We start from the raw sequence: 12,733 nt of genomic DNA, 5'->3' as shown, positions 1-12,733 counted from the left end.
GTGGGTAGGTTAAAATGATCAAGTTTGAATTTCCAACTATTTCTCTAAGTTGGAGCAGAATGAGGCAGTGGAAATTCATTACAACGCAGTGTTTCCCAGTGTCTGAAGCACACTCCGCCTGGGTTTCGCAAGATGATTCTACGTGGTACACTTGTGAACATGTTTTAGTTGAGAACATATTTGTTTAAGTTGAATGACCTATTTGAATAGTCATATATGTATTTACAGTTACCTCTTATTTGGGGCAAGTAAAAAAGTATGCTGATTTAACTTCTTTGTTAATGTAAATAATAACATAGATGTTCTTAGAGGACTTGGGTTGGAAAGCATTGTTATCTCACAGTCTTCAAGTTTCATGCCAACCAGTGAAGATTATGGCAGCAGAAATGCCAGAGCTGAAAGAAACCTTGGAGGCTATCTAATCCAATTTACTACTTTATTCACTTAACAAATATTTATTGGGCACTTACCATGTAAAAGGAGCAGAACTGCAGTGAATCTGAGAGGGACAGTCTAGTGGGAGAAACAGATATTAAATCTACAGAAGAATTATAATTATGACAGGTTCTGTGAAGTAAAGAGTGTATGAAACCATTAACAACAGGATGATGTTTCAATAAAATCGTAAAGGTTCAGGAGAAATGAAGCAGGCAGAGCAGGGCTCGGGGTAGTGGGGGCAGGTGGTGGGAGAGAAGAGAGTGTGTGAGGTCCTTTGAGGGCACGTGTCTGGAGTAAAGAAAGACCTCAGTCCCCCGCTCTGCAGGTATCTGTACAGATCACCCGTGGTAGCTAATTTCAATCAGGATCCATCCAGAAACGGAGGCCCAGGAAGTGAATTAGCCTGACATTGGTCACACATCCTAAGAGCAGCAGGGCCAAGGCCTCGGTCCATTCTCTCAAGAGTTCACACATTCACCGTGTGCTGATGTAGTGCCCTGCGTCCAGACCCTGATCTGGATGCTAGGGATCCTCCAGAGAACAGAACAGACAAAAGTCCTGCCCCACAGAGCCTATATTCTGACATGGCGGAGACAGTCAATAAACAAACAAGTCAGTACAAGCACGCCGGTGCGAGAGAAGTGGTTTAGAGAAAAGTGATGGGGAAGGAGGTTGATGCTTTGTATGGCCGACCTGGAGGAAGTAGGGACGAATCGGGTGTCTGGACCACACTGAGGGCTGTTTCCACCACTCCACACTACTCACTGGTTCTCAGGCTCCATTTGCTCTCCCTGTGTTAGGAGCAGATTCAATGCCCTTCACTCTAATTATCTGCTGTCAGACAAAACATTTTAATAGGAAACATAGTCTCCTAGGTATGATCCAGGAGGGATCTGCTAGAAGGAATCTCCCCCTATGAATGCTGAATGGCTTGGGGATTATAGAGCGTCTCGTGGGTGTTTGGGATTGTGCCACCATTTCCCAAAACGCAGCCATCTCTGGCTCTGGTAAAGTCCAGAGTGGGACCTGTAATCAGAGGGAAGCTTTCACCCTGAGCCCACAGTGACCCCACCAAACACGGTTTCCTCCCTGTGCACAAGGATAACAGCTTCTCCCTTCTTAACTGCCTTTTCAGAATACCAGTCTTTACTCAAACACACTAAGACGACGCTTTTTCCTTTGGTATCTGAAAACAGTTTGTGTATAGGCACCAGCACGTGGATGTTGGTTTTCTGCTCGGTGATGATGTTTAAGTTCCTATCGTGCTTCAGCAGCCTTTTGACTCTTCTGGGCAAACGGAAGAATTTGGGAAACGATCCAACAAATAAAAACATTGAATTCAATCACCCCAAAGTACTGCGGAACACAGATGAAATTTTATCCCTAAGGACCTGAAGTTGGCAAATGAGCATTTCACAGCCCCTCTAATACCTGGCGTCCCTAAGTAATGGAACACCTAAGGATGCTTTGTAACCAAGATGGAGACTCCCAGCTCTGTGGAAGTACAGCACAAACTCAGCTGTGAGGGTGCCTGATCCTGGAAACCACCGAGAGCCCTGAAAGTGGGGCAATGAGAGGCCGTGGGTGCACCACTTCCTCTCAGGTCCAGGGGAGAGCCAGGGGGTAGATTCCTGATCCCCAAGATGCCAGCTCTTCCAGATGTTTCTCAACAAAGAAGGCTGCCCCATTACTGATGGCCTAGGAGCCTGCACTGGGAAGCCCTAAATCAACAGCACGAAAAGAAGACAGAGTCCCCCAGTCTCCCCATCGCCAATCCCCTCCACTCACCACACCTTTCCCTGCCTGTGGATTTGTCTAACAATGAGGTCCCCAGTAGGATAAGACATGGGGCCACGGAGTGTTGACGGCGAAGGCAGAATAGAGAAGGGGCAGAGGACAAAGAGGTAATTTTGGACTATGAGATAAACCAAGAGAGGATAGTCCCAGGTGAACAGACTAATGACCATGCGATTGAAAAGAAGAACTGGATGGTGGGAAAGCAAGGTAGCGAGGAGGTTCCAAGGATGAAATCCACAAAGGCCTTCGGGAAGCCCCGCCTATTCATATCACAAAACACCAAGTCCTGGTGTTGTCTGTGTGCAGCAGAGGCACCAGGGGTGCTTTGTGGAAGCGAACTGGCCATCACACAAATTGCTGTCTGAAACTGCCCATGCCTACAATGCCGAGGCAGGATCCGTTTAATGCAAAACAATGGTCAGGCAATATGACTCATTCAACTGAAGGGCTGGATGTGTGGGTAAGGTTTTTAGATAGTAAGGAAAGTTTCCTGTGGTGGACTTTGAGCTGCCGTTCAGACTTCTATTTGGCCTCTACCAACTTTCTTAATTGTATGGCATCCGGAAGGAACATGACCACGCTTCGGCATCATTCCAACTTGGTTCCTTGTAGTCTGTGTAGCTTGCGTTATCTGTCAAAGGCGTTTCTAGTAAACCATTCCAAGCAGTTAGTTTACATGTGTGTCCTATTTGATCTGATCTGGTAGTTACCCATTGTACTCAATGAAATTCTAGCATACTGTCCTAAAAAGGACATCCAGGAGAAAGAAACACAGCTTATTTCATTAAAATCAAAATCTATTAGGGGCTAAGTTCACACTGGGCATAATTAATAATCATCAAGCCCTTAAGTAGACAATAATCATATACACGGCATCTATGTAAGTCTCAATAACATTATATTGTATCCCAGAAATCTGTCGTTTTCTATGCACAAATATTACATGATTTAATTCTGGTTATACACCTTTAGATTAAACTTATGCAATGCACTTAGGAATGACAAAACATGTTCGGGATGAAAACATTCTTTGAAAATACAGAAAATGTGCATATTAGTGACAACTTACTTACCTTCAAAATTTTATTACATTAAATTCCTCTAGTCTATTCTGAATCATCTAATTTGCTGTTAGTACTATGTACAAAATTTTAAAAAGGAAATACACTGCTTTAAATTGATTTCTGGTTGTTCTCATTATATTTCAAAATAACAGTCAAATCAATCCACTTGGCTTCTTGCATGACTTAACGCTTTCCAGGAATTGTTTAATCCAGGAAAGAAGAATATCCAGTTCACTGATGGCTTTGTAGATTCCTTTCTTTCCAATCTGCGGATAAAGTGGAAATATGAGAAGCAGAAATATTTCACATTTTAAAAAACAAAGCATTCAAAGACAAGAATTTGGAATACTTACCTCAGAAAATTTTCTTTTCATCCTGGTAATGGATTTCATTTCTCTAGCTGATGAAGCACAGGAAAACTAAGAAATCAGAAGTAAATACAGAAAATATTGTTGAAAAAGGGCTAATAATATTCACTCTTCCATTCACTCAACCAACATTTTTTGAGCAGGTATAATGTGCTGGGCATGATATACACTGGCAAATAAATAGTACCTTGTCTCTATCCTCACAGAGCTTATAGTTTCATGGAGGAGAGAGATGATAAATAAGAAAACAAATGGGGGCTTCCCCGGTGGCGCAATGGTTGAGAGTCTGCCTGCCAAGGCAGGGGACACGGGTTCGAGCCCTGGTCTGGGAGGATCCCACATGCCGCGGAGCAATTGGGCCCGTGAGCCACAACTGCCGAGCCTGCGTGTCTGGAGCCTGTGCTCCGCAACGAGAGGCCGCGACAGTGAGAGGCCCGCGCACCGCGATGAAGAGTGGCCCCCGCTCGCCGCAACTGGAGAAAGCCCTCGCACAGAAACGAAGACCCAACGCAGCCAAAAATAAATAAATAAATAAATAAATAAATAAATTTATAAAATAAAAAAAAGAAAACAAATGAAAAATTAAAATTTCCAAATTACAATTAAAGCTGTGTTTGTAATGCATAAATTCTATGATAGGAATTTACAGAAATGAGCTGCTTTCAATTGGGTGATCAGAGATGGTTCTTTCAAGGAATGACATTTAAATTAAGATCTGGAAAAGGAGAAGGAGCCAGCTACATGAGGAAGTGAAGAAAGAAAATAGGGGTTTGGGGAGGATGCACAGGAGAGAATAACTCAGGTAACCTGAGTGAAAGGTGTGCAAATGTCCTGAGGCACGAAAGACCTAGTGCTTTCCAGAAACTGAAAGAAAGAAAGCACGGCTGGAGCAAGAGAGATATGGGAAGCATAGGAGATGTGAGAATGACAAGAAAAAAATTTACTTTTTGAAAAATCACCGTGGCTGTTATATACATTGCACAGTACAATATTCAGGTGTTGATTGCCAGGAGAAAGCACCAGGAAATTAATATTAGTTTCTAAATTAGGAGGAGGAGCAAACTAATGTCTTGAGAAGATGGCTTGTACCTTGGCGGTGGGGAAACTGCCAGTCTCCTTTGAGGAGGTGAATTTTCAAACCCCATCTGAGCACAAGAATTGCTTAGGAGTCAAGTAGGAGGAAATTCTTCATCATCTTTTTTCTCCCACAAATTTCCATAAGGTTAAATAGAGAAAAGGGAAGGGAAGAAAAAGGTGAAAGTGTCTAATTTATCTACTTAGCTTTTACTCATAAAACCTTAGCGCTGGAATTGACCAAGGACATTATATGGTTCAATTCTTCTGAATTTAAATAAAAGGAAACCAAGGCCCAAGGTGTCCCAGGATGTCCTGTCCTCGTGATGAAATAATGTCAGTGCATCAATAAAGATAATACGTAATTAAAACTAGAGAAATGGAAGCAGCTAAATGACAACACCTATTAAAACAAATAAAACACGGCCAACATCAACCCACAGGTCCCTTTAGACAAGAACACAGAGGAGAAGAGGGGACGGGGGAGGGGCAACATTCAGGTCTTTCTCTTATCAAGGGAAAATAACTGAAATGATTTGACAGTTATCTGCTGAATGCTGTTGCAGGGGCCTAAAGGTGGTGATGTTGTCATGACTCTGCCCAAATGGGGACTCTACCTTCAGGTCAGACCCCGCATAGGAAGAGATTCTTCTTGTGAAAGGGGCTTTCATGATGAGGCACAGAAGAGCTGCAGACACAGAATACTCGGGTGAAAGTTTAGTCTGCAGGACTCACAAGTGCTGGACCTCCCTGTGATAAGAGCCGTGAATTTTTTTTTTTACCATCTTTATTGGAGTATATATATTGGAGTATATAGTATATACTATATTGGAGTATAATTGCTTTACAATGTTGTGTTAGTTTCTGCTGTATAACAAAGTGAATCAGCTATATGTATATATATATATCCCCATATCCCCTCCCTCCCACCCTCCCTATCCCACCCCTCTAGGTGGTCACAAAACACCGAGCTGATCTCCCTGTGCTATGTGGCTGCTTCCCACTAGCCATCCATTTCACATGTGGTAGTGTATATATGTGCATGCCACTCTCTCACTTCGTCCCAGCTTACCCTCCCACCCTCCCCGGGTCCTCAAGTCCATTCTCTACATCTGCATCTTTATTCCTGTCCTGCCCCTAGTTTCTTCAGAACCATTTTTTTTTAGATTCCATATATATGCGTTAGCATACGGTATTTGTTTTCCTCTTTCTGACTTACTTAGCTCTGTACGACAGACTCTAGGTCCATCCGCCTCACTACAAATCACTCAGTTTCGTTCCTTTTTATGAAGAGTCGTGAATTAAGAGGACACTTCCTCCCACACCAGATCCTGTGAGGCAAAAACAATGCATGACAGATCCAGGACAATGGCAGCCAGTGTCAGAGCATACTGTCAGAAGGAATTCATTCCTTCATTAAACAAGCATTCATGAAGTGCCTACTAAGTGTCCGATCGTGTGCTAGGCACTCACGACATAACAACGAGCAAAACAGAGTTAGTAAATAGAATAGTGGTGGACAGGAAAATCAACAAAATTTAAGATCCATATTAGAAGATAAAAAATCCAGCAGTTCCAGGAGCTTCCTTTTTATCCCAATTCCCCTTCATGCGACGACAGAACTACTATGAAGATTGTTAGATAAAAATAATAGCAGTCAACATGTATTTTGTTAGTATTATGTATCAGGCACTGATCTGAAGGCTTTAGTTATATTAACTCATTCAGTCCTCACAACAACCCTATGAGGTAAGTACTATTTTTATCCTCATTTTATAGATTAGGAAAGCGAAGCATAGAAGTTAAAATTCTGCCTATTTTCGCATAGTAAGTAGCAGAGCTGAGATCTGAAGTATTCTGACTCCAGAGTCCAGGGGAAATGTTGGAAATGCCTCTAAAAGACTAAGCTGATTGGCAGAGAGAGACACAGAGAGAGAGAGAGAGAGAGAGAGAGAGAGAGAGAGAGAGATTTCAACCTGAAAATGGACAATGCGATAATAAACTAAAGAAGAAATCCTCTGTGTGTTTGTGTGTGTGTGTGCGTTTCCCTTTGTTCATTTGTTTTTCAGATTGGAACTGCAAAAGCAAATTCTAGAAATACCAAGTCTAGTTCCAACCAAGTAGAGTAGCTATGGAAAAAACTTAGAGAATTCTGCCATTATATTTTAAATGGAGAGTCTGAGTAGATGCTAAATCCTTCTAGTCAGAAATTATCTAATATAAAAGTAGTTGGCCCAAATCTTGCAACTGGGAAAACAAAGAGGACTTCACAAAGAGAATCATTACTTGCTAATTCCAATACACTCGATCAAAGTTCTTAGATGCAAAGATCAATCACAAAGCACCAAATAAGCAAGTCACAGGGCATAATATCAAATATGCTTGTGTTGGGGTTTAAAGATTTCACACGGGGAGTGGGAGACCAAAGAAGTCAACCAAATTCTGGACGTTACAGAAGCTGAATATCATTAAGGCATTCCTGCTGACTAGGCTCTCTGCCCAGAGAACTTGGGTCTGCAGTGTCTCCCATAGCAGGGTGGGAAGTACAAGAAAGGCTTCTGACTTCATCTAAGGTACAAGCTACCCTAAGAAGAGCAAGGAGAGTAGAAAAGGAGAAAAACAAGGTCGGGCAAAAAAACAAACAAAAAAAAAATCAAAACAAAACAAAAAATCACTTAACAGTGCCAGTGTTGCCACCAGAGCTCCACGGGTTTATGGGATGCTTTCTAGCACCTTGAGCTCCATTTACTATAAATGACTCCTAGTAAAGATCTGACGCAAGAGGTTTTCATTTTCCTCACTGTTGTAAATATGTCTACAGACCCAGAAGGACAGCCTGATTTTACTGCTGTAATCTAGATTGCTTTGCTTGGAAGGAGGAATTTACGAAAGAATGATTTCCTTTACCTTATATTTCAGTGTATATAGTTCCATTTGCTGAAAACAGAATGCACAACCAAAGGGCAGCAGTTTTATTCTAAGAATGGCTGAATGATTTGACAAACTCAACCAAAGCAGACACAATCTAGACTAGAGGCAATTTATTAGTAGGGCTGGAATAACCAGAGACAGGCTCAAAAAAAAAAAAAAAAAGTGTGAGATAGTCATGGAATAACAAACACAAGGCAACAGGGTAATCATTCATCATTAAGTCAATACATTTTTATTGCATGCTTACTATACGCTAGGCATGCAATAGTGTCTCTGCCCACATAGCAGAGATTTATTTAATTTATAAAAGTAACTTTCATGCTGAAAATTGCCTTGGGGCACAAGGGATGGCTCATAATCTACTGACAGTGAAGCAAAATTACAATACTAAGTGATAAATACTGTGATTTAAAACAAACAAACAAACTGCTCTGGCGACAAAGCAGAGGCAGCCCAACTGTGGGATGCCAGAAGACTTCCAGAAGGAGAAAACAAGTGAGTTGCATCTTGAAGGGTGACTAAGATGGAGTGGGAGAAGCAGAAAGAAGGGACGAGTAGGCAGAGGAGGCACGATGCTCCAGGCTGGAGAGAGCAGAGATGATTTACACACCCTTTGGGTCTCAGCTGAAATCCTCAGATTCAATTATCTATGATATGGTCCCCAACCTCCGGCCCTCAACGTCCTCTTGTTTGCTCCCTTCATGGCACCTATCACAATCTGAGAGTTGCTGAAACTGGCTGAGAGCATTCTCCAGGAGTTCTGTACAGAAAGAGATATTATCTATCAATTTTTGTTGAATCCCCAGCTTCTGGAATAGTGTTCAGCAATACTAGATACTCAGTAAGTGTTTCTTGAATGAATCAGTCAATGAATGAAATGCAAGCATCAGCTATGGCTTTGGGACTTGCAAAGCCCACTGGTTTAATAATAGTTTGAAGCATATCCTGGGCGTTAGTGAGCACTGTTTAAAACAATTGGATTAAAAAAATAAATACAGGGCTTCCCCGGTGGCGCAGTGGTTGAGAGTCTGCCTGCCAAGGCAGGGGACACGGGTTCGAGCCCTGGTCTGGGAGGATCCCACATGCCGCGGAGCAACTAGGCCCGTGAGCCACAATTACTGAGCCTGCGCGTCTGGAGCCTGTGCTCCGCAACAAGAGAGGCCGCGATAGTGAGAGGCCCGCGTACCGCGATGAAGAGTGGCCCCCACTTGTCGCAACTAGAGAAAGCCCTCACACAGAAATGAACACCCAGCACAGCCATAAATAAATAAATAAATAAATAAATAATTAAAAAAAATAAATAAAAATAAAAAAAATAAATAAATACAATCCTTAGATCTGCATCCCCATTATCCTCAATGTGTTTGAAAAATCATGCAAATTTGTATTGTGTATTATAACTAAAGCAAAAATGGATAATTCCTCTCCACTGATAATTCTGAGGAAATGAAATACTTAGGCCAGGGAGTGGATAGCTACACATGGCATAGTCTCTCACCCTGTATTCTCATGAATAACGAACTCAAATCCTTTCTACAAAGAGTTTTATTATACTATAGCCTTTTATGAATATATACAGTATTCTCACAACCACTGGAGGAATGTAAAACCATACATAAGATCTTATATATATATATATTTTTTAACCTCAGCATACAACTTCAGACAGGATTGTAACCATCTCTTTTTGTTTTGTTTTGTTTGGGGATTTTGTTTAGTTAACCTTAATAGTTAAGATAGATCCTACTCTGGCCTTGGTTTCCTGAAACTTTCTTTCCCCCATATTGCAAATAACAGATAAGGATTCAGATTAAAGATTAAATTAACTTAATTTTACTATATGACAGTGGATGTAGAGTTTTAAGCAAATCTTACTTACTTTTTGCAGTTTTTTCCTGTGAGGTCTTACAAATATTATCTGAGGTGCATTTAAAATAACAGGTGAGAAAATTATATCAGGGTAGCCTGTTTTGAAAATAGATTTATAAAAATTAGTTTAGCAAAAAATGGACACCAGGACATCGACACAAAAGTACTGAGACCATAAATGTTCATAGGAAAGCTGGAAGTAAAATTTAAAAGTCAGCGTTATTGGAAGAAAGCAGGACTATATTTGCAACCAAGGAGGCTGCATGAAAGGAGGAAAAAATGACTAAACGATTAGCCAGTGCTTTTCCTCAAAACCAAGTTCATAATCAGACATTTAATTAAAAGATAATTATAGATATTCAATATCTGAGTAAATGTGTATCAGAAGAGTTTACAAAACATCATCCTATTTCTATACTCTGTATAACTGAATCATCTGATATAAAGTATATATAATCTCACCTACCTACAGTAATCTTAGACCCTCATAAAACATTTCTCCATGTTCCAATCATAGGAAAAAAACTAGAAAGAGTTTCTAAATACCTTAAATACAAACATATACTAGGGTAAGCATAACTTTATTGCTGATTTTTTAAAATTCTCAGCATAATAATCATTCATCAGAATGGGTCCATGCATCGATGTTAACTAGACTTATTCTGGTGATTATTCTGCAATTGATACAAATATCAAGTCATTGTGTTGTATACCTGAAACTAATATGATGTTATATGTCAATTATACCTCAATTTAAAAAAAGAATGAATCCATGCAATTTTGCACATGAAATGGTAGAGCTATGCCCCATAATTTTGACAGAAAAGTTATATATCATTAACCAAGGAATGAATTTGTCAGAAAAGAGATTCTATAATATTATAATTAGAAAATATACTTACCAAGATGAAAACCAATGATTCATAAATAATCTCTTTATCTTTCAGTTAAAGTAATACCATAAATAAAACACTAACATTAGGCATTAAAAATGTATTTGATTGTTTAAGAGAACCACTCCTTTGGAAATTGTTGAGAAAATGTAATTGGAAGAAAATTAGTGTTCTGTGTGTGGAAAGCAATAAGAAAAGACAGTGACAATTTTACAGAACTACTACATGTTAGGTGCTTTGATATATTATCTTATTTAATTCTTCTAACAACAGCAAGATGAGATTATTGGTATTGTTGAAAACAGGTTTAGGACTTTGCAGTTAATGAAAGAATAAAACAGAGTTTGTGTCACTTCCTACTTCTGTTTTTATCAGTTCAATCAATTGCAATTTTTAAAATATTTGAAATTACAAGGATAAACAATTGGCAGTGCTTCACAACTTGATAAGCTAGTTGTAACTGAGGATACAAATTACTTATCAAACATCCTACAGGAATAGGAGACACAAATATTCTATTTGCCAAGACTTACCAGACTTTAAAATTAATTACATACAATTAATGTAAAGAAATGGAGCTCTTTAATTACCAATTACTATTCAGGCTCTCAAAATATTAATTAAAGTAAATGATGAAATCTTGAAAGCTAATGTAATTTTTTTCAGTTTCAACTTTGATCACTAGCAATTAGGCAAATTATTTTATGAATTCAACTAAGCAACTATTAAGTTCCCTTTCAAGTCTGAGAGCATTTGAGTTCTATAAGAATCTTTAAAATGTCTTCTAACATATACCAACTTTCCAAATACCATTAGGGCAAATGCCATGGCTAACAAAGATTAAAAATAAATGTATTTATGTTACCCATAACTTTTTTTCTTTAAACATTTATACACCTGAATTACCCAAATCAGACTAATTTTTTTTTAATTTTTCTTTTATATTGGAGTATAGTTGATTAACAATGTTGTGTTAGTTTCAGGTGTACAACAAAGTGATTCAATTATACATGTATCTATTCTTTTTCAAATTCTTTTCCCAATTAAGTTGTTACAGAATATTGAGCAGAGTTCCCTGTGCTATACAGGTTAACCATTTTATATTCTTTTTTTTTTTCCAGGATTTAAGCACCGATGATCTGTGTGACTTTATATATTTATTTTTTTGGCCGCACCCTGCCTGTGGCATGTGGGATCTTAGTCCCCGACCAGGGATCAAACCTGTGCACCCTGCATTGAGAGTGTGTAAATACGTAATATTTTATTAGGTGCTGAAAAATTCTTAGAATGTTCTCAGAAACAATAAGATGACATTCAAATACAGTGGTACTGGGATTCCAGGCCTTGGGGTCTCTCACAAAAATTACTGTAGTTTTGTATCTTAAGAGTGGCTCGAGAAAATGCCAGTCTTAGTGGACTTATAAAGAAATCCCAAAGGCAGGTAGCTTATAGAATCAGAAAGACTTCTCAAAAATAAAAAAATAATTTAAATCCATGAGTTAATAATGAAACTAAGAGAAAATAACAACTCATTGATCACCCTGGAAGAATGTTAGAAAATCAATTCCTTACATTCAAAAGTGGTAAATAAAGAAAAAGAATTACATGTTTATTCTGCCTTTCTTATACGATAAGTTCCTCAGGACAGCCAAATAGTAAGGGGTAAGTTCTCTTTACAGAATTATCCCCACTTATAAATAAAGTAGGCATAATAGAATTTTAAAAGCATCATTTTTCAGTTTTATGAATTAATAGATCAAAACAATAATTATCAATGACTGCTAACATAGAAACAGAGGCCATATAGTGCATTCTAGAAGCTAAAAGAAAGATTGATCATGTTAAGAAAGGAAAAGGGAAAATATTAAAAAGACCAAATTCAGACTTCTAGAGATAAAAACTACAATTTCTAAGATGAAAAATATACTGAATGGGACTAAAGCCGATTAGATACTACAGAATAAAAGGTTTATAAACTTGATGATGTAGCAATAGAAACTATCCACAATGAAACACAGAAAAACACTGAAAAAAACACAGAATCAGTGAGCTGTGGGACAATTACCAATGGCCTAATGTATATGAAATTAGAATTTCAAGAATAGAAGAGATAGAAGGAGGTACAGAAAAAATTTTTTTCTGAAAAAATAATGGCGAAAAACTTCCAAATTTGACGAAAACTATAAACTCACAGACGGAAGAATTTCAATTGACTCCAAGCACAAAAAGCATGAAGAAAACAAACCAATGCACATTATAATTAAATTGCTTTAAACAAGTAATAAAGAGAAAATCTTTA

At 38.7% G+C, this 12,733-nt stretch overlaps 1 protein-coding gene across 1 annotated transcript in view; it reads right to left on the bottom strand.

Moving 5' to 3' along the window:
* Positions 1 to 1,484: 1,484 nt before the first annotated feature.
* Positions 1,485 to 12,733, bottom strand: part of IL26 (interleukin 26) — a 24,678-nt gene continuing 13,429 nt past the window's right edge. The window contains 4 exon segments of the mRNA XM_061206644.1: positions 1,485 to 1,725; positions 1,870 to 1,994; positions 3,488 to 3,565; positions 3,653 to 3,718. Of these exon segments, the coding sequence (XP_061062627.1) occupies positions 1,485 to 1,725; positions 1,870 to 1,994; positions 3,488 to 3,565; positions 3,653 to 3,718 (510 nt within the window).

Source organism: Eubalaena glacialis, chromosome 11 (assembly GCF_028564815.1).
Source record: "Eubalaena glacialis isolate mEubGla1 chromosome 11, mEubGla1.1.hap2.+ XY, whole genome shotgun sequence".
NCBI classification, from domain to species: Eukaryota; Metazoa; Chordata; class Mammalia; order Artiodactyla; family Balaenidae; genus Eubalaena; species Eubalaena glacialis.
The sequence above is the reverse complement of the archived record's forward strand: the minus strand, read 5'-3'. Positions and strand labels throughout refer to the sequence as shown.